This window comes from Ostrea edulis, chromosome 2 (genome assembly GCF_947568905.1).
Source record: "Ostrea edulis chromosome 2, xbOstEdul1.1, whole genome shotgun sequence".
NCBI lineage: Eukaryota > Metazoa > Mollusca > Bivalvia > Ostreida > Ostreidae > Ostrea > Ostrea edulis.
The window spans coordinates 60,022,629-60,044,441 of NC_079165.1; the positions used below are offsets into that span (position 1 = coordinate 60,022,629).

At 34.7% G+C, this 21,813-nt stretch overlaps 1 protein-coding gene across 8 annotated transcripts in view; it reads right to left on the reverse strand.

The window, feature by feature from the left end:
- Nucleotides 1-21,813, reverse strand: part of LOC125679256 (breast cancer anti-estrogen resistance protein 3 homolog) — a 46,281-nt gene that overhangs the window by 16,137 nt on the left and 8,331 nt on the right. For 2 of the 8 annotated variants that reach the window (XM_056154627.1, XM_048918346.2), the window contains exons 1-3: nucleotides 13,462-13,597; nucleotides 12,909-13,076; nucleotides 12,016-12,072 (exon numbers count right to left, since the gene is read on the reverse strand). In XM_056154627.1, the coding sequence (XP_056010602.1) occupies nucleotides 12,016-12,023 (8 nt within the window). In that variant the 5' untranslated portion in view covers nucleotides 12,024-12,072; nucleotides 12,909-13,076; nucleotides 13,462-13,597. Of the gene's footprint in view, nucleotides 1-6,673; nucleotides 7,391-10,030; nucleotides 10,049-10,816; nucleotides 11,750-12,015; nucleotides 12,073-12,908; nucleotides 13,077-13,461; nucleotides 13,598-21,813 lie in introns of those variants that run through there. The other 6 variants (XM_056154625.1, XM_048918342.2, XM_056154628.1 and 3 more) reach the window with 5 other exon arrangements.

A 21,813-nucleotide genomic window follows, 5' to 3' on the forward strand; every position in this document is an offset into this window, starting at 1 on the left:
GACGATATTGTCAAATTCAATGTCATGTCGGATTAACAGTCAGAATAGTTACAATTTAAAGTTGAGCACTGATTGTTAACAAGACTCTGGGTGACAAAAACGCAACCCATCCGAGCAGTGAAATGTACAAAATACCCAAAAGGTCAAGACTTTAGAGCTCACAATAAGCCATAAAATGATTCAATCTCACCTCTAAATACACACTCCTTTATTAATGCAGGTAAAAGATTTTTCATACAAATATTCTACGTCTAAATTACCAAACTTTATATTCACAAAGTTTTGGGTCAAAACTTTTGTGATTCATACGGGTACATTATTGCACATACCACCCTTCCCTACATAACCATATACACATGTAAAATTCAACAAAATATCGACACACATTGAATTTATTCAATATAACATCTCTTTGCATATCACACATCAATATTTTAGGTACTTCACAATCATTATAGACCTTGACACCTAAAAAGGCCCTTCATTAAAAATGTCTACCACACATAATGCACTCAAATCTTTATTCTAAAAAGTCAAAGCGCACAGCATTGCATTCTTGTCCTTTGAGCTGAAGGTGTTGGTAACTGTTGTTTTCTTGCTGGCTGACTGCTGCTGCTGCTGCTGACAGACGAATTATGCCTGGTTGCTGCTAACTGCTGTAGGCTTATCAGAGTTTTACACGAGCTGCAGACTGGCAGTGAACGACAGGAGAGCAATAACACAGCCAGTAAAAGGTCTGCCCATGCAATGAGACTATAAATCTCTGACAATTCATTTACATTAAAGCCATGCTAATGTATCTATTATTTTATTACCTAATTAATATTTTCTTTGGAATTCCATGGCTTTTGGCCCCTGCACAACTCATCACAAATGAATTTCTTAAGTAATTTTATCTTTCTCTTTCTCTGTCTCTCACTCTCTCTCTCTCATTCTACAAAACCATTTCCTCAATAAAACAAAACTTTTGAAATTTCAAATAAAAACTTCAACTGAAAGAGTACATGCTTTTCCAATCACTAACATGCAGCTGTTTGAAATCTGTGAATGAGAAACAAAAACCTTGAAGCACATACATGCCCATGATTAGCACTGACATCTGATTGACCTTAGCAGTCGTCTTTCCTGGATTTTTACAAAGACAGAGCTACTTTTTCCCTCCCATATGGCAAGCATGGATAAAATCAAATAAAACATCAATTATTTCAATCCTAAAAACATTTTAAAATTTCTTTCTACTGACATTTCAAAAAGATACCGACATCTTTTTTTTAAAGAAATCTATGACTGCATAATTTCTTCACTGATTTTGTTTATATCCCTCTCTTTTGACAAATAAACATCTTAAAATATTCCAACCACATTGAACTGTACAGTTATAAGGACAACATCTATACAATATTTCTCACGTATTTAACAACTGCATACATTCATTATCCCTTTAGATAGTGTTAGGCAGAGAAGTTAAGACAACTACCGGCAGGGGAGTTAAGGCAACTACCAACAGGGGAGTTAACACAACTACCAACAGGGGAACCAGTAGGGGAGTTAAGACAACTACCAACAGGGGAGTTAAGACAACTACCAACAGGGAAGTTAATACAACTACCAACAGGGGAGTTACCACAACTACCAACAGGGGAGTTAACACAACTACCAACAGGGGAGTTAAGACAACTACCAACAGGGGAGTTAAGACAACTACCAACAGGGGAGTTAACACAACTACCAACAGGGGAGTTAACACAACTACCAACAGGGGAGTTAACACAACTACCAACAGGGGAGTTAACACAACTATCAACAGAGGAGTTAACACAACTACCAACAGAGGAGTTTAGGCAACTACCAACTGGGGAGTTAAGACAACTATTAACAGGGGAGTTAACACAACTACCAACATGGGAGTTAAGACAACTACCAACAGGGGAGTTAACACAACTACCAACTGGGGAGTTAAGACAACTATCAACAGAGGAGTTAACACAACTACCAACAGAGGAGTTTAGGCAACTACCAACAGGGGAGTTAAGACAACTATTAACAGGGGAGTTAACACAACTACCAACAGGGGAGTTAACACAACTACCAACATGGGAGTTAAGACAACTACCAACAGGGGAGTTAACACAACTACCAACTGGGGAGTTAAGACAACTATCAACAGAGGAGTTAACACAACTACCAACAGGGGAGTTAAGACAACTACCAACAGGGGAGTTAACACAACTACCAACAGGGGAGTTAAGACAACTACCAACAGGGGAGTTAACACAACTACCAACAGGGGAGTTAAGACAACTACCAACAGGGGAGTTAACACAACTACCAACAGGGGAGTTAAGACAACTATCAACAGAGGAGTTAACACAACTACCAACAGGGGAGTTAAGACAACTACCAACAGGGGAGTTTAGGCAGCTACCAACTGGGGAGTTACACATCGGGGTTAAGGTGTCCCGAGTAAAATAACAAGTAATAACAGCATATTCATATAAAAGTAAAATTCTTTCAAGCATCGCATATTTTTTAGTAAAAATCGTTTGTCAATACATAAACAAACATCGTATCACATGGGGAAATCCTTTGTTTAACTATTACGTCGTCATAAAAGTGACTTAGAGCTATTTTTATCCACTAGACTTTTAGTTGTTTATCACCTCGGTACAGGTGAAAGATGCACTCTAATCATTTGCAGTTTGGGCTTGATATGTCGACATTGAAATGGTAAATTTAAAGAATGATACGGATCGGTACAATATCCTCTCAAATATAGCAATTTCCATTATCTCAACTCAAATGTTGGGCATTTTCCACATTCACATCCAAATCGTATCTAAAGGAGGCAAAATATTGTACCTTCCGTATCAAAATCCTAAAGCTGCAATTAGTTACCTTTCTGAATATGCCTTGATCGAAATAAAATATCGTCATCTTTCACCTGTATGAAGTCGATATGTACATGCGTTGGTTTTCTTTCTTCCAAATGACTATACACATCGGGGGCGATATCAAGGTCACAAAGTGATGTAAAGATTACTTTACAGTCTTTCATGCATATACTACATATAAAAATATGAGACATATATTATTGAAAAAAACTGGGGGGAAAAATCATCTGAGAAACAGCTTGAACACTAGATAACGGCAATAAATAGCGAGAAAATATTATGACATTTTCCCCGTGATACAACTATAGATCTGTACGTCGTGATGTACTTTTATATTGTGACGTCATATAGTATGAAGTGCACCGAGGTACATCTTATGATGTTTGTTTTAACTTTACTCGGGGAACCTTAACCCTGCTGCGTAAGACAACTACCAACTGGGGAGTTAAGACAACTATCAACAGAGGAGTTAACACAACTACCAACAGGGGAGTTAAGACAACTACCAACAGGGGAGTTAACACAACTACCAACAGGGGAATTAAGACAACTACCAACAGGGGAGTTAAGACAACTATCAACAGAGGAGTTAACACAACTACCAACAGGGGAGTTAAGACAACTACCAACAGGGGAGTTAACACAACTACCAACAGGGGAATTAAGACAACTACCAACAGGAGAGTTAACACAACTACCAACAGAGGAGTTAACACAACTACCAACAGGGGAGTTAAGACAACTAACAACAGGGGAGTTTAGGCAGCTACCAACTGGGGAGTTAAGACAACTACCAACTGGGGAGTTAAGACAACTACCAACAGAGGAGTTAACACAACTACCAACAGGGGAGTTAACACAACTACCAACAGGAGAGTTAACACAACTACCAACAGAGGAGTTAACACAACTACCAACAGGGGAGTTAAGACAACTAACAACAGGGGAGTTTAGGCAAATACCAGCAGGGGAGTTAAGACAACTACCAACAGAGGAGTTTAGGCAAATACCAGCAGGGGAGTTAAGACAACTACCAACAGGGGAGTTTAGGCAAATACCAGCAGGGGAGTTAAGTTAACAACCAGCAAAAGAAGTTAATGGAACTACCATCCCCTTTAGTTTGTGATAATTCTAGACCTAAGTGCATACACAGTGATAGCTTGTCAATTTTTCAATACATAAATGTATCTTTATCAATTTTTTGAATAAAATTATTTACAATTACAATGAACAATCAAATTGAATGCTATATTACAGTAAAATACAATTAAGACAAACACACTTATAATGAATTCACACCTATTGTGATGTGATATTTATTCCCCTATGTAAAGAAAATGATGAAAATCTTATTAGAAATAATGACGTTTAGTTATTACGAACTTTTTACCCTGGTTATTGAGGTTTGCTATATTCATGTTTTATTACTATTCAGCCAAGTATTGAAAGCATGGGACAATGTTCAGCTTGTATACTCATATGACATCACCCTTAACACAAACTGTGCATAATATGTGTGATGGTGTGGGAAAAAAACAAATATTCAATTGATTCTTCTCTATTCTTATAAATCAGTCTAGAAGAGTCTACAGTTATTTGAATTTCATATGAAACATAATTTCTCTAAGTCACAATTTACATGATAATTATGGGAATTGGTTGATGAAAATTAATGAAAAGTGCACACAGGATTGGTTGATGAAAAGTATGTGATGTTATAGATGAAAAGTTTGGAATTGGCTGAACTTTTGAGTTTTCTACCAAAACTGTCTATTGATTATTTTCAAAATTTGTGTCTGTTGTGCAGGACCATATAGAGGTAATGCAGAAAGGGAGACAACTGAAAAATGTATATTTTTTGTTAAATCAGTGTAGTGGTATCACATCAAAGTTGAGGCATTCACCTAATATGTTTATATTAGTTCCCCTGCAAACCTACCAGGTTAACTTAATGGACTACAGCACTAGATCATCAATCTCCGGAATCCAGAGTCTGAGTCCTGCAGGTTTTCAATTTTTGTTGTTGATGATTTTATAATAAAATTGTTATCTTTTTTAAACTAAAAAAGTAAATCTTACATTTGTCATTAACATACATTGTAAGATTATTAATAAAGATTTGTATATATAAGTGAAGAATTTATCATAGTGTAATTTAGCTAGAAAAAGCAATCATGAAATAAAAATACTACCTTTTTATTTTGATATTGCTGAAATACATGACAAAACTTTTTTCTCAAAGACCACTCGCAAATTCATGTTCTCCGAGTCATTTTGTGATAATAAGTACCCGTGTAAAATAATTAGGAATCTACAGTTTGTAAAATACCTTACACTTTTGATCCATTTACAATCTAAAGTTCCTAGATGTTTTAAATCTCCTTAGGTTGAAATTGAAGCATACTGCTTGAAACTTACATTATAAAATTAACAATTTTATCTAAATAATACCTTCAAAGACAGTACTTTCCAAACTATAAGCAAATTGGACTAAAATACATGTATTACAATGGCAGGTGAATACTTTAAAATATATACAATGTTTGTTAGGGCTTTAGCCAAAACTAATTGAGAGCTGTGTTAATTTTTTTTTTTATTTTATTACTGTGCGTTAGCACTGGATCTAAAGATGATTAGTCTCTAGGTATGACCACACAAACTTCTGAATAAGAGAGAGCTAGCCTTTGTTCATACCCAGACTACACTTTATCACATACTGTAAATCAATCTTCATTCACAAGAACTTAACTCTGGTAAATGTGTGACAATTAAAGAAATAGTCATCATGTGAATAATTCTGTATGTATACACACAGAGTAAAACAAACAGAACATTTGGGAAAATGATGATCAACAAGGCAAGATCATGGAAATAAAATCTAGTGAACTATCATCAAGTGATTTACAGCACTTAGAAAGGAGCCTGTATATTTCCACATCTACTTGCTTTGCCACAGTAATGCATTATAAATTATAAAAACTTCCACAAGATTTTCCCATGCAAGATTAGGTGCTACTTAAAACACAATTAACTAATTAAAATTACATATTCCATATCTTTAAATTAGGTATCAAATTCTAATAAAATTATTCTTCAGAAACCAGCCCATTAAGTGCAAAATGCACCATTTTCTTTGAACTGGAGCATAACTTTCTGTGAGGCATGAAGCCATGTATAAGATAATTCAACAAACTTGATAGTCCACTTGATAAGTAATGATTGAACATTATGCAAACAGGGGTGACATTAGGGTTATCAAACTGGAAAGAGAATCAAGAAAAAACTTGTGCACAGAGTCTTTCTTCTAAATTACTTTCAAAGAATATATATATAGGCTGTTCTTATATTATGAACTTGAACAAGATTTTTATGATTTAGAGTAAATGTAGCCTTGCTTCATTTACCTGCAGCAATATATGCTAAACCTTGAACCCTGACCCATTCTTAAGTATTGTGGAAAATGCAAAAAAAATTTGCACCTCATGTACCAATTTATTGGTTTGCGTGAATAAAAGAACAGAGGATAATGATAAAAATTTAACCAATTGAGTAAATGTCTATGATTTTCATATTATACACAGTCATATATATGTAAAAATATTCATAGATAAATACATGTAAATGAACATATATCTTTAGGCTACAGACTCCTCTTATTGTATTAGTCATATTAAATTCTTCAAAAATACATTTATATCCCAGCGACGCTTCTTAACGGTTGTTAATTAAGAAGAAAGCAAACTTCATAATGAGAGTAAACAAAAATTCAACAGAGTCCTTACCCATAACCTCCTCCCCAATCAAATGTGAAAGTGTCCAGGCTCGGGACCATGATGGACAAATGTCCTTTCTTGAATTCCTTCACTTCACAATTTCCATTACTGTCCATCTCTGGCATTTTTGTATAAGCTCCCAGAGCACTATGGTCGCCTTGAATTTTTTTAAATTTGTTATGGACTGTTTACTTTCCACTTAGCTTTTAGATCAGTTTTATATGCAGCGGATTTATATTCGAAAGGTGTTCATATCAGAGATAGGATCCGTACATGAAGTGATTCAATATACAAAATATTCCCTTTGTTGATCTACGATGGAGAACATTTTTACACACCATTAAACAAAAGAGTATCTTCTCCTCTGACAGCTCATATTAACATAATGTTAGGCAAAGTAAAAAAATCTTTCCTTTCAGCAGTCTCCAGAAAAGTATTCTCTCCATCTTCAAATGTTTCTACGAAGAAATCCTGTCAGTAATCTAATTCTTAAGCATAAAAAGTGTGTAATTGCTCTGTCACTTATCCAGGAAAGTAAAATCAAAGAGCTTTTATGCAACTTTCACGATTTCCTGCATGAAGAAGACAAGTATCTTTGCAGCTCACTAAAGAGAGCTTGCATGAAATCCCTGTCAATTCACACCTAATGCAATACACTTCTCCCAGACTTGTCATGACAGGAAGAGATGCATGGAAACAAGCTTTGAGGGAAAAATAATTCTGCTAAAAAAGCTTCTGTATCAGTGTTCACTACTCAAATGTTTTGAAATCTGTGTTTTGTAAATCACAGGCAATCATGCTGCATAACAGATTGCAAAACAAGATCCCTCATGTCCTTTCCCATGCACTTTTGGTCCCTTTCATTTGGTAAAGAACCAAATTATTATTCAAAATCAGTGGAAATGAGGGAAGTTATCAAATTCAGGCTTTTTCACAACGCCATCAATCACATACAGTTCCCTCTGTATATTGAATGAAAATTCAAAAATAATACCCTGTAGTTAATTCATGACGAGAGTTTTAGATAAAACTGCCATTTACATAATGTTTTTGAAAATCATTTTCAGTTTATCTTCGTTTTTCATCACAATTAAACAAAATTCATTCAAATTACTGGCACATTTTCGGATGTACCCAACATGCAAAGCTTCAAAATCAGAAATCGGGAGTCATTTTATGCAGTCATGTGCTGGTGATTATGCTCCTTTTAGGTCGAGATGTTGCTTATGTAAACTCTGAAGGGTTGAGTGCATGTGTTCATCATCAAATTAAATATGCCAATCTTCTACACCCACAAATTAGGCAGCCCAGTTTATAGGATAAACAAAAAAGTGTTCCAGCTTCATTTATTTCTAATAAAATGTGGAGGGATTCTGGTATCTGGTATCTCCTATGCAGAAGAAAGGATACTTCCTCTTAACAGTGCAGGCAAAAACGAAGCCAATTTAGAATTTCTCAAGGGTGAAAAATGTGAATTGTTATTTTACAAGACTGAATTAAGATAGCAAAGAAAATTATAAACTTTATTATATCACATTCTATCATAGTGGCGGCACCCCCTTCTGTGCAAACATGCTAGCCATTTTGTGTCATGACTTATATAACCAAAAATAGTGTATAAATATTGAAACTTGATTCTGTTTTTTGAATTGGAATATAATCAAAGCATTAGTCTTCAACAAAAATACTGCACATTAAATATTTCCAAAAATGAAAAATTAAACAGAAATTTAGCTCATTGTAGCTATAAATTCAAAGGCTTTTTAAAAGATTACATGCATACACTGCATCTCAGATACATCACAAGTTCTATATATCTACACTACTGCATCGTAATATTAATAGAAATCAAACTTACAAGCACTGCAACTGCAGGGTATTTCAACAGTCTAAATTTTTTGGACAAGTCACCATAAAAATTGTTTGGACAGAGTTTTTGTATGACTCTTGCGATATTTGCTTTTTATTTCTGGAGGTAAACATAAAAAGAAGAAAGAGAGTCTACACATGAATCAGTGCCCTTTCACCTTAGGTGCTGCTTTTGGCAAATGTAGTAACATAAAGGCTCAAGATATTTTTCTTTTTGTTTTAATCACAACCATGGACCCTTGAAACTGATGGTTTAGGTAATTTCCAGCAAGTTACAAAAATGCATGTGCTGTGCATGCATTCGAAACTCAAGACAAACACAAGAAATACTTATCAAAATCTCACTCAGGTTACACAATTTAAAATGCATTAAAATCCAAAGTCTTTTCTTTTTCTTTTAAGGAATCTACTTAACCCTCAATCTGTGTCACACCTGGTTTCTCTCAGAATTTTGCAACTGTTTGAGTGTGTCCAGGCCAGCTGTTTCTGGCCAGACAAACCTCTTCAAACATCCATATACATAAAAAGGGTAAATTTAGTTTCATAAATATTTAATTATTGTAGAGTCTGATGACTTTCAACTTTGACTGGCATTCATTGGAGTATGAAACATCACATGGAAAATCCAAAGCAAAGAGAGACTACAGTAAAACCTCAATAGTTCAAAGATGCTATTCATTAGCAGCTGAAGTGCCACTTCACAAATCCTTGTGTTTTTATGATTTCTTAAGAGTACTAAACAAAAGTTCTGTCAGCTTTACAGCCCTGTTTCTTTGAATTATGTTTCAGTTACTGATTAAGGATTTCACCAACACATCATAATACAATGGGTAATTCATGCAAAATATCTGAAAAAGTATGTTCACTTCAAAACCCCGGTCCATTCATGTTCATCTTTTCAAGACTGTAAGCAGTACCGCACTAAAATTTGTGTACATTGTCTTAAACTGGCCATTCTTACAACTGTCATAGCTAAAAATTGAAGAATCGGCTTTTCAGACACCTTGAAGTGTTTATATAGTATCCAGCACAAGATATATTTCTTTAATGAATTTTAGTTTATGTTAACTTGTTTCAGCAATTTCCAAGTGACAGGCAGACTGTTTATTTGCTCCCCATTGATGGTAAGGCTATATTATGTAATCTGCAATGCTTACTGCAGTAAGTCACCAGTCTATCCCCAGTAAACATGTCTGATAATCAAAGTGATACGGAGACTGTTTATGCATTTAGTGATACATGTGCACTAAAAAGATGAGATGAAAGCATGCATAAATTAAAGGTTCCAATAATGAAGTCTTTTATAACTTGAATATCACACAAAAACTTTCTGAATAAACAGTAAGGGATGAAGGGGGTGGTGGGATTCACTCCTCTTATATAACAAAATAGACTTTTAAATATTTTAAAACATTGTATTATTTCAAACATACATACTTGTTTCTTACCAAATTAATTAAATCTGAAATAATCAATACTTGTAAATTATCCACTTACTGTTTTAACAAATGCAATTTATGAAAGAATTTTTTTCCTCCCCAATGCAGAATTCATACCATTGCACTATTTGCAGTGAGAAAACTAATTCCTATAATTATCAGTCCAATATTGGACTAATGATCATTAAATAGCAAAGACTCCTTGCACAGACTAGCATTTCTCTGATAACATAACCGCAGTCCAGACTTCATATCCTGAATGGATTGGCTGGGTTTTGACATATCTGGGCTGTAATTCTGTTAAATTGAATAATAATTCCTTTTATCTCACAACAAGTGTCCTCACCTCTGAAGATAACAATGATCACCCTTAATAAACACAGCCAATCTACCAAGGTCTTCTGTGTTTTCTTCTGGGCTGTGAAATTCCTACCTTTTAGATTGAAGAGTCATTAAAAACCTACTGGGGACAACATCTGTGGTTATCATAGGATAAACCTGTGTCCTAGTGACCACACATAAAAGTCATTAGCTGACTGATTTATAGAAATGTGTATTCAGTATACTGCCGTAAAAGGGAGACAACTTTCAGTAAAATAAGGGGAGCTAGTGTCTCCGGCAAAGGATGCTTCAAATGCAACATTCTCTAGTGTCAAGAAATGTAAAGAACTGGTGATCATTAGCCCTGGTCATTAATATGTACATGTAAGTATCACATTCATGTAACATAACCAGGTATGTAAATGAATGATAGCACTAACAGGAAAATGTTTATAAGCATATATCATATTTCATCAGTCATATTGTTTGCATCTATTCTAGCATATTCAGAATAATACTTTACCGCTTTTCAAGTCTGTCAATAGATTGTTCCTGGCAGACTCTGTTTGCCTGCATCTCTTGGATGGTGTAGAGACTTGGTGTGAATAAAGCAAGTCTCTGGGTTATCATTTTAACAAGTGAATGTCCTCTCTTCAGAGCAGCAACAAGCAGTCATTCTGTTGACACCTCATAAATGTGGGGACAAAACTTCAGAAGCACTCAACAGCTCATCTTTTGTATAGTTCAAATGGGTGAACCAAGCTTTCAATGGGGGGTTTTCTTCAGTGAATGTATGGTCACAAATTACATGTTCTTTCGTCTTAATTGAGCATTTCTTAAACAACTTCATCTGGTGCATGATGAAAGTGCATGTTCAAAAACTCATCATAAATTCACCAAATTTCAAAAAAGTTCCATATGGGTTTTAAAACACAGAACAAAATGGAAATATTCCAAATACTGGCGGAGTGAAATAATATTTTTACATATAACATCTAACATGTCAAAGCCTTCACAAGTAACTATGCCTCTGGAAAAGTAAATGTTTTCTTATACTTTCATAAATTTGATGTTAAACTATTGAAAGTAAACATGATAAGGTGCCTTAGTGTATCAGGATATCCAAATCCATGAAGAAATAAGCTTCCGTGGACACAGAATGGTCTCTTCAAGAAACTTCAAACAAGTAATTCACTGGTTTTTCTTATACATCCATTCAAACAAAATGTTTTAACTTAAAGGTCCATGAAAACAGCTACACTTCCTTGGTTTATTTTCCCCCAAAGATAAATGTTTACTGAAAAGTGCTGGAAGTTGACTTAGCCAAAAGTATGGTACCTTTCTAATCCATGCTAATCCCATCAATGTCTCGCCAAGAGAACATGTTCAGAAACATACCATGCACACACTGTCCACAAAAGGAATGTCTTAGCAATGAAGGAGAAATCACCAGTTGTCCAGCTACAGGCAAGAATACCCCATTATCGGTGTTGTATTCTCCAAAGGTCAACGCTTACAAGATTTTTATTGAAAAAAAAAAAACCAAGACCGATCACTTGATAAAGAGGTTGAGGTTAAATTGACAATCCCCCTAAATCACAGACTTATTGAGAAAAAGGATGATGGCACTGTCAGTTTATCACAGGGGTATCTTATCAAAAACTAGTCTTTATTTCACTATTCATATTTTATCACCTTTATTATACAGAAATAAGAACTTACCTTTCCATGTTTTGAGCCACGGACTGTTCAGTCTTCAATCACCACCATGTGAACAGCCTGTTAAAATAGGGTTATGCAACATGTGGAGACCTTTAATGCAATTACGTCATTATATTACATTCATAAAATTAAATCAGCATGACAGTCAACAGTTAAACCTACTGGTAATGTAAATTTGTCCCTCATCACATTACAGGGTGATAAATGAGAATGGCATTATGGAGACGAGTTCTCGGTATATTAAGGTAAATACTACATCTGTACAAATGCAGGTACAGGTACAAATGTCACCTGTGTAGGCCCATTATATTTCAACATAACCCATCCTAAATAATGTGGCTGACAAGGAAAATTAGAGCTGGTAACAGCTACTTCTACAGTTAATCAAAGACGTGTACCGTATGGTGTTTGTGAAATTCCAATAAAGCAGACACAATCGAATTTAAATAATTCATACATACATGTAATTATTTGTCATTCTGATACCAAAATACAGTTAATCCCACTGTATATATACATGCATGATAATATCTGCACATATTTTCCTTTCTAGTGAAAGTGCGACAGTATGAACTAATGTAATTTAAAAAAAATATACCCAAGGTTTCTGAGCACAAAGAACAAATATCTTTCATTTCTGTGAGATATCAAAGCAAAAAAAAACCTATAAAAAAACAACAATAACAATAATTTTATTTCAAACCAGTAATAACTGCCTTTATCATTTTGTTTTACTTTTTTGAGCTCATTGTCTGAAATATTTATCTGATGTGTTTCCCCATTCTTATCCATTGGAATCCCTCATAACAATCATGAAAATCATACAATAGCAGGAACATGCAAGGCTGAGTCCACACTAGATAGGAATCAGCATTCCTAGACAAATGTTTTACTTTTTTATAAATTTGAGGACTCCACTGTTTCCCCTGTGTAGATTGCTGAATGACAGAACCACTGGTATAATCCCATGTTCTTCCTCCGTAAATCTTAGAAAATCTACGCCCAACACAGCATCATACAAGATAGCAAACATATTTATGATGTTGAAGGATGAAGGACTGCTGAAAGAAAGGAAAGATTTCCTCCAACATGAAGGGATCTTTACAGACATGTGTATCATATAAGATTCACATTAACGAAAAAGATTTCACAAAACAAATTTTTAATTTATCACATACTGCAAAAAATTTACTTACTGTTACATAACAATTCATTAGCCTAGTAGTACTAACATATGTCAACATGTTAATTTCATTACGTAATATATTACATAACTCTCTGTTCTATATACAAGGTTCTTAGATACTGCTACAAATATATACATGTATACAACAGCAGAATACGTTTTATATATTGTCACCCTCTCAAGCATCTCTGACCATGAACACTGAGTTTGTAAAAAAAAAAAATCATATAGTCCATAATTGTTTTATGTCTTCAAGTTACCTGAAATTAGTCAGATTGGTTTATGAAGTAGTGTGCAGCAGGATTTCATCATTGTTGGCCAGATCAGATCTATTTGTCTGGTCCATCATATCTCCACAGAGCACCCTCCTTGCCAAATCTGGTTCTTTGCACAACACTTCATGTATAAAGATTAAAAAGAAAGTTCCATTATTTTCATTAGACTTTACTTCTTTGATTGTATTTCAGCCCATGTAATTTTCACCCAGATGCATTGAAATACAATTTTGTTACATTTTGACCTGAAACTGTTAATTACTGCCATAAACTAATAAGTACATTTAAAATTCTCTTAGTTTTTAATTCACTCATTCAGGATAATTTAAGTGTGATATTGGTAAAGATAAAAGACAAGCAACATTTTCAGAGTATACCAAAATGGCAATACTCCAAATATTCAAATATTTGTTTATGATGTTATGATGGTAAGTTAATTTGATCACATGATAATTTGCATCATAATCCAAACAAGAGGCCCATAGACCTTATCAGTCACCTGAGTATTAGTTAAAGGTATGACTAGCCCCAAGGGCTATGAAATCTATAATAACTTTCCAAAAAACAAGATGTATTCCTAAAGCACAAATGCCCATGAAGGCATCCACACCAATGAAAGACTTTACATTATATAACATATGTTCTATTAACACTATATGGCTATTTTGGACCCATCCAAGAGTAATTAAGAACTCTTAACCCAGGAATCCTGAAATTTACAATTTCTGTAGAAACCTTTTATTTTGAGTTAGTATCAGTAAAATAACAGAAGTTTATTAAATGTAATGAACATGAACCCCCTGTGATTGCAAAATTCATGATTTTGTACGCCCCTCTCTACTTTCCCCAAATATGCATTTAGTTTTTATACAGTATCAGCAAAATTAAAAAGAAATCTTTCAATTGACAGATATTTAATCACAATGACCATTTTGTCCCCAACCTGGTACATTAACCCCTACCCATGGGATCAGGACCTGGTACATTAACCCCTACCCATGGGATCAGGAAATTTACAATTTTGGTGAAAGGCTACCTGCTCCTTCTAAATATCTATTTAGTTTCAATTTAGTATTACATGTAACAGCATTAAAGAAGGTGTTATTCAAATGTTTTACACATAAACACTGTATACCAAGTCTGGTCCTGTCCTACAGTCAGAACCTTTACCTCGGTGATCATGAAATTTACAACTTTGGTAGAGATCGACCTTCCTGCTCTATATAATTATACATGACTATGCATTCAATGTTCTTTCAGATACATTTTCAAACTTGGATCTACTCTATGCCAGGAAGCTTTCATGTAAATGAACTTTTCTGGCCTAGTGGTTTGTGGGAAGAAAATTTTCCCTATAAACTCATATGTAAAATTTTGACCCCCTATTGTGGCCCCACCTTACCCCCAGGGGTCATGATTTTAACAAACTTGAATTTGCACTTTCATAGGAAACCTTTATGTAAATTTCAACTTCTCTGCATGGCTCTGTGGTTCTTGAGAAGATTTTTTAAAGATTTTCACAATATATTTGCATGTAAAACTTTGACACGTACCCTATTGTAGCCCCACCCTACCCCCATGATTTTAACAAACTTGAATCTGCACTATGTCAGGAAGCTGCCATGTAAATTTGAACTTGTCTGGCCCAGTAGTTCTAGAGACAATTTTAAATGACCCCACCTTATCATTGCATTTTTATGATTATCTACCCTTTGAAGGGGGATGGCCCTTCATTTGATCAAACTTGAATCCCCTTCACCCAAGGATGCTGTTTGCCAAGTTTGGTTGAAATTGGCCCAGTGGTTCTGGAGAAGAAGTCAAATATATAAAAAGTTTACAGACAGATAGATAGACAGATGATGGATAACCGGTGATCAGAATAGCTCACTTATGATTACACAATTGAGTCATGTGATTTGATCTTCATCAGCTGAAAAATGATGGAGATTACCCATAATGCTTATGGAAAAAAGTTACATCACTGTGGTATACTTCGTGGACAACCCCGTATATAAAACAAATAAATAGTTTGGAAAGTACCATAAGTGATTTTAAATTTCAGACAAGCTCTTTCATACCTTCGTACGTTTAGTTATGGGTAATTGCTTGGTTTGAACAGGAAAAAAATCGCAGTTAATAACAATGTCACAATGCACTGTTTACATACTCCGCGTTATATTTCCCGCGTTAAATGCCTAAAGTCGTGTTGATAGATGTTAATGATGATTGGTTTTTATATAGCGCTTTCCCAGCGTATGCTGCTCAAAGCGCTTTACAATACATTATTACCCTGGCAGACCTTATATCAATCTAGAACTTTCTCAGCTTCCTGGGAAGCATACAGTGCAAGCTGACGTTACAGGCGCTAGAGCACTAACATTCTACCATTATCTTTCACTGTCTATAGCCAGGTACCCAGCCTTTTACATTTGGGTGGATTGAGGAAGTTCATGTAAAGTGCCTTTCCCAGGGACACAACGTTGGCCCTGCTGCAGCCAGGACTCGAACCCAAGACCTTTCGGTCGAGAGTCTGACAGCCTAACCACTAGGCCACCGACGCCATGTTAAGGGTCTTCACTTGTCTCATCGGTCACATCGTAAAACATTTTACTTTTTCATTTCCAGCCATTAAATTAGTTGTGCTATATCTATCACGATTCATATAAAGCACAATTGTTCACATTCATGAGGAAATGGCCATCATCTCAATTGGTAAAAATATCTAATGTAAAAACATTAGAAATGTAAAACAGGTATAGGGATCATATTATAGGCACTTGATGTGCCTACCTGTAACTCTCCAGATGAAGTGAAATATTTAGATCACTTTAACATATTTCACTTTATCAGGAGCGGGTGTGTGCTAACAGGTGAAGTGTCTATTGATCAAATAAGTGCATGGTGGGACAGTTTCTCCTACAGTTCAACCAAAACACACCAATGCTTTAAATCCTTATCTTCTATGCTCATCTTTTGAGAAGTACATACATGAAGAAGAGGTTTCCCTAATGTCTAGCAGAAACATACCACAAAAGCTTTGTATTGCTTTAAATACCAGAAAGTTTTCTTTCTTGGTACTACGGTTACCTTGATTTAAGCTATTTTAAGAGAGAGGAAACAATTTTTTGTCTGATATTTCTTGATATAAGCACAAGTGACCTTGACATAAAAGCCTATACTCAAAATAAACAAGAGGCCCACAGACCTTATCGGTCACCTGAATACTAGTGAAAAAGTATCACTAGTCCCAAGGGCTATGAAATCTAAAAAAAAACAACAAAAAAACAAGATGTGTTTGTGAAATACAAATGCCCCCGATAATGGCCAATTCCGAAGATGGCCAAGGTCACAAGGGAAAATATCTTGTTACCAGTAGAAAAATCTTGTCAAAAGAATGGCTCATGTACAATATGAAAGTTCTAATATTTACCATTTAGAAGTTATGACCAATGTAAAAAAAAAAAAAAAAAAAAGTAGGTCAAATGTCAAGGTCAAAAGGTTCAATACCAATGGAAAGGTCTAATCACAAGGAATACTCATGTGAAATATCAAAGCTCTATCACTTATTGTTCAAAAGTTATTAGCAAGGTTAAAGTTTTCAAAAAGTAGGTCAAACTCCAAGGTCAAGGTCACGGGGTCAAAAATGTTGGTACCCACGGAAAGGTCTTGTCACAAGGAATACTCATGTGAAATATCAAAGCTATATCACTTACTGTTCAAAAGTTATTAGCAAGGTTAAAGTTTCAGACAGAATGACAAAATTACAGAATGACAAGACAGGACAAAAACAATATGCCCCCCAATCTTTGATCTCGGTGGCCTAATAATTCCTGTTCTGAATATCTAAGCTAAATTCTAATGTTCAGCAACAGTATTAAAACAAGATGTGTAAAATTACCATTTTTTGTACATCCTTTTCTGCTATTCCTAAGTATGCATTTCTATTTTATACAGAATCAACAAACTTACAGATAAATACTGTATACTAAGTTTGGCCCCACTCTGGGGTCAGAACCCCTACCCCAGGGATCATCAAATTTACAATTTTGGTAAAAGACTATCTGCTCTTTCTAAATAATCCATTTAGTTTCAATTTAGTATCAAAACACTAAAGAAGATGATATTTAAGTGTTAATATACACATAAATACAATATAGTAAGTTTGGCCCCACCCTGGGGTCAGAACCCCTACCCCAGGGATCATCAAATTGACAATTTTGGTAGAGGTCTTCCTGCACTACATCACTATGCATTTAGTTTTTCTTACACATGTGTGGTTGTAGAGAAGAAGATTTTTGAAAATTGGTCAACTTTGGGGAGTTTTTGCCCCGCCCCCAAGGCCCCAGGAATCCTGAAATTTACAATTTATGTCCCCCTTGTCCCACAGATGCTTCATACCAAATTTGAAAAGAATTAGAATGATAGTTATCAAGAAGAAATTAAAAATGTCTATTGTTCACACTTTTAATTACTGACCATTTTGGTCCCACCCTGACACCAAAATTCCTACCCCTGGGATCATCAAATTTACAATTTTGGTAAAGGACTACCTGTTTTTCCTAAATATCCATTTAGTTTCAATTTAGTAGCAAGCGAAGCTCGTGTCGCAAAGCGACGCGACGAGCTCGCTCCAATGATTACACATGAGTCACGTGATTTGCTCTTCATCAGCTGAAAAAAGATGAGTATCACCCATAATGCTTCCGAAAAAATGTCGCCGTCACTGCGGATACTTCATAGACAAACCCGTAATTAAAATAATTAGATTATTTAGAAAGTACCATAAACGTTATTAAATTCCAGACAAGCTTTCTCATAGCTTCAAACATTTTGTTTTTGCTTGGTTGGAGAGAAGAAGAAAAAAAACATTGTAGCTAATATGACGTCACAATTTGTAACTGTTTACATCAAGCGCGTTATATTTCCCACGTTAAATGAAGAGGCGGATAAAAGTCGTGTTGCAAGATGTTAATGGGCTTCGCTCGTCTCAACGGTCACACCGTACAACATATTATCAATAACACTAAAGAAGATGTTATTTAAGTGTTTAACACATAAACACTATATACCAAGTTTAGCCCTGCCCTGGGGTCAGAACCCCTACCCCAAGGATCATGAAAATTACAATTTTGGTAGAGGTCTTCCTGCACTACATCACTATGCATTTAGTTTTTCTTACACATGTGCGGTTGTAGAGATTGAAGAAGATTTTTGAAAATTGGTCAATTTTGGGGAGTTTTTGCCCCGCCCCTAGGGCCCCAGGGGTGCTGGAGTCCTGAAATTTACAATTTATGTCCCCCTTGTCCCAAAGATGCTTCATGCCAAATATGAATAGAATTGGAGTGGTAGTTATGAAGAAGTTAAAAATGTTCAATTGTTAACGCACGGCGACAACCAATTGCAACCTGAAGAGTTGTGTCGCATGTCTAATTTGTTATATTACGAGGGATATATAAATAATGAAGCATAGATAATTTCCACATACAAATCATTAGCTTCACAAAGAATACAAAGTACTCCATGCTTCTATATACCCATGATACATACAGCCTAGATATTCATTCCATAAATGTCAGAGATCATCCAGTCATGAGCAACTATTTATTACCTTATGTGACCCGATGACCTTAATCTTTTGATATCAAAAGTAACATAAGTCATTCTTTTGTTATACACACCCTACATGTGTTTCATTGTTGAATCTTAGTATTTGAGATATCTGCAAATCATGATTTCTTATCATATATATACTGTACCTTCATGGCAGCACTTCTTTATTGCTCAAGCTAATTAATACAGTATCTGAGGTACATTGTGAAACCATTATTTTTACAATTCAAAACCTGTTGAACTTGACCTTCAGATAAAAAAAAATCCAAACAATAGGGGTCAGCCTTAAGGCATGAAGAATCTTCACATACCTGTAAAGTTTCAATAATATGAGATATCATCTGGATAGCATTTCTGACCTTGACCCTTCTGACCTAAAAAAAATAAATAAGGGTCATCATTTTGTCAACAGAGACTCTTCCAAGTCTTTTTGCTAAATTTTGCTAATATTCATTTAAGATATCATCTGAAAACCAAGATGTTACAATAGAAAAATTATCAAAAACAATGTCTCCAGAAAGATAGTTTCAGAAATTTTTGAAAAGATTTGAAAAAAAACTATATTTTACAAACAATTGACTGTATTTCACCAAGAAATAGCTTTCTATTTCACAAAGACTTGAAATCATTTTATGAATGCCTAAAGGTGAAAAAAAAAAACACAGATTTTGAAAAATTGGCATCATGCACATTACTTTATCATATAAACTTCTATCCAATTTCCTAATCTATAGAATAAAGTTTATTTTAGATGCATTATTTAGACACCGTCAGGATTTATGAATTATAAACATATTGTTGAAAATACTAGATTTATCTTTAACTTGATGTTTCATATACAGAGTAAAGAAGAACCTTGGTTTGCTAATTTGAACATATTTTGTTAAAATGTTCACAACAAAAGGATTGGGCACAGATTCTTAAATTCAGAACATTCTCTCCTCTTGGTGTTGAGAGAGAGTGAGATCGAAAGCCTTTGATTCAACATCATGGTCTATTACTTATGATCTGAATTTCTTTGGTTTTGGAAGAAACTTTATTGATTGGATTGGGATCCTAAATACAAATTTTATAGCATCTGCCTTATAAAGTAGTTTTTTATCAGACCAAATTTACATTTAAAAGGGTGGCCAACAAGCAGATCTTGTTGCTCCATATCTATTCCTTCTTTGTGCTGAAATCCTGGCCACCCTTATTGCACGAAATAAAGATTTCAAAGGTTTAATTATTAATGATATAGAACATCAAATCTTTCTGTATGCAGATGAAACTTTACTGACCCTTGACAGCTCACCAAAATCTTTATTTGCTGTTCTTAATACAAAAATATTTAGATTAAGGTAGCTCAGTGCCACCCTCATGTGACATCATAGGTTTTTGCAAAATCTTACTTAATCATATGTAAACTATGTGCATGATAGAAATACATATATATTATTACTACAGTAACTACATCCAAAGAGTCAGATCACGTCGAGTTGACAGGCACGGATCATCAGATCACACGAGATGCAAAGCGTCGAGTTTGATCTGATGATCTGCGCCTGTCAACGAGACGTGATCCAACTCTTCGGATCAAGTTACTGTAGTAATGATAAATTTATTATATACTCTCTTATGCATTTTAAATCCACATTTATAAGATACTAAATGCAATCCAAATTATCAAAAATACAGACATACAGTGAAATTATATTTTGTGTACGCAGTTTTGTTTGTGACGCGGCAAATATTTTCCACAAGAAACATTGCGTTGATGCATTGTGACATCATTGTGATGGCATTAGTTTCAGATGATACTGATACGGAATCAGAAAACCACAGTGTGTGATCCGGAAAACCGGATCACATGCTGTGAAATCCACAGTATCAAAAAACGAAACATTGATGGGTATATAATAAATGTATATCTTTTGGAGGAAATTTATTATATATTAGAGGAAATTTATTCACTGGGCATGATTAAAAAACTGTTAAACTACCTGATACTGAAAAAGTTTATATTTTCTATTATTAAACAATTATCTATAAATATGTATATCAAAACATGTTGTCAAGGGTAATAACTCCTATGCTGGTATTTTCTCTATACATGTCTCTTATACAAAGATTTCCCCAAAATCCACAATATATATATAATTATATATACATGTATATATCTTTATATATATATATATATATATATATATATATATATATATATATAAGCATGGAAATAGCAATGAACTCTTAAATGAACATAACTGTCCTAAGTAAACAAATATTTAATATAAAGCACAGAAAATTTATTTGGATACCCACTTCCGCCCCATTCCGGGTTTGAACTCATGACGTGTGAAACCAAATCTCCTAGCAGCATGTAAGCATGTAACTCTTAAATTCTTTGCTTTATATTAAATATTTCTTCACTTAGGGCAGTTTTGTTCATTTAAGAGTTCATTGCTATTTCCGTGCTTTTTATATAAAATATTTCACATGCAATGTGTATCTTGTATGATCCTCTTAAATGTACGTTAAATAACTGTATCCAATTTCCATTCTCAATGACCGTGTAGTGTGTGACAGCGTGGTGAGAATTCCATCGTCATCGAAAGCAAGTTTTTTGAACTTGCCTAGATGGTTGAGCGGTCTAGCGCGCTGGTTACGTGCTGCTAGGAGATTTGGTTCCGCAGGTTGTGAGTTCAACCACGGGTAGGGGCAGAAGTGGGTATCCAAATAAAGTGAAAT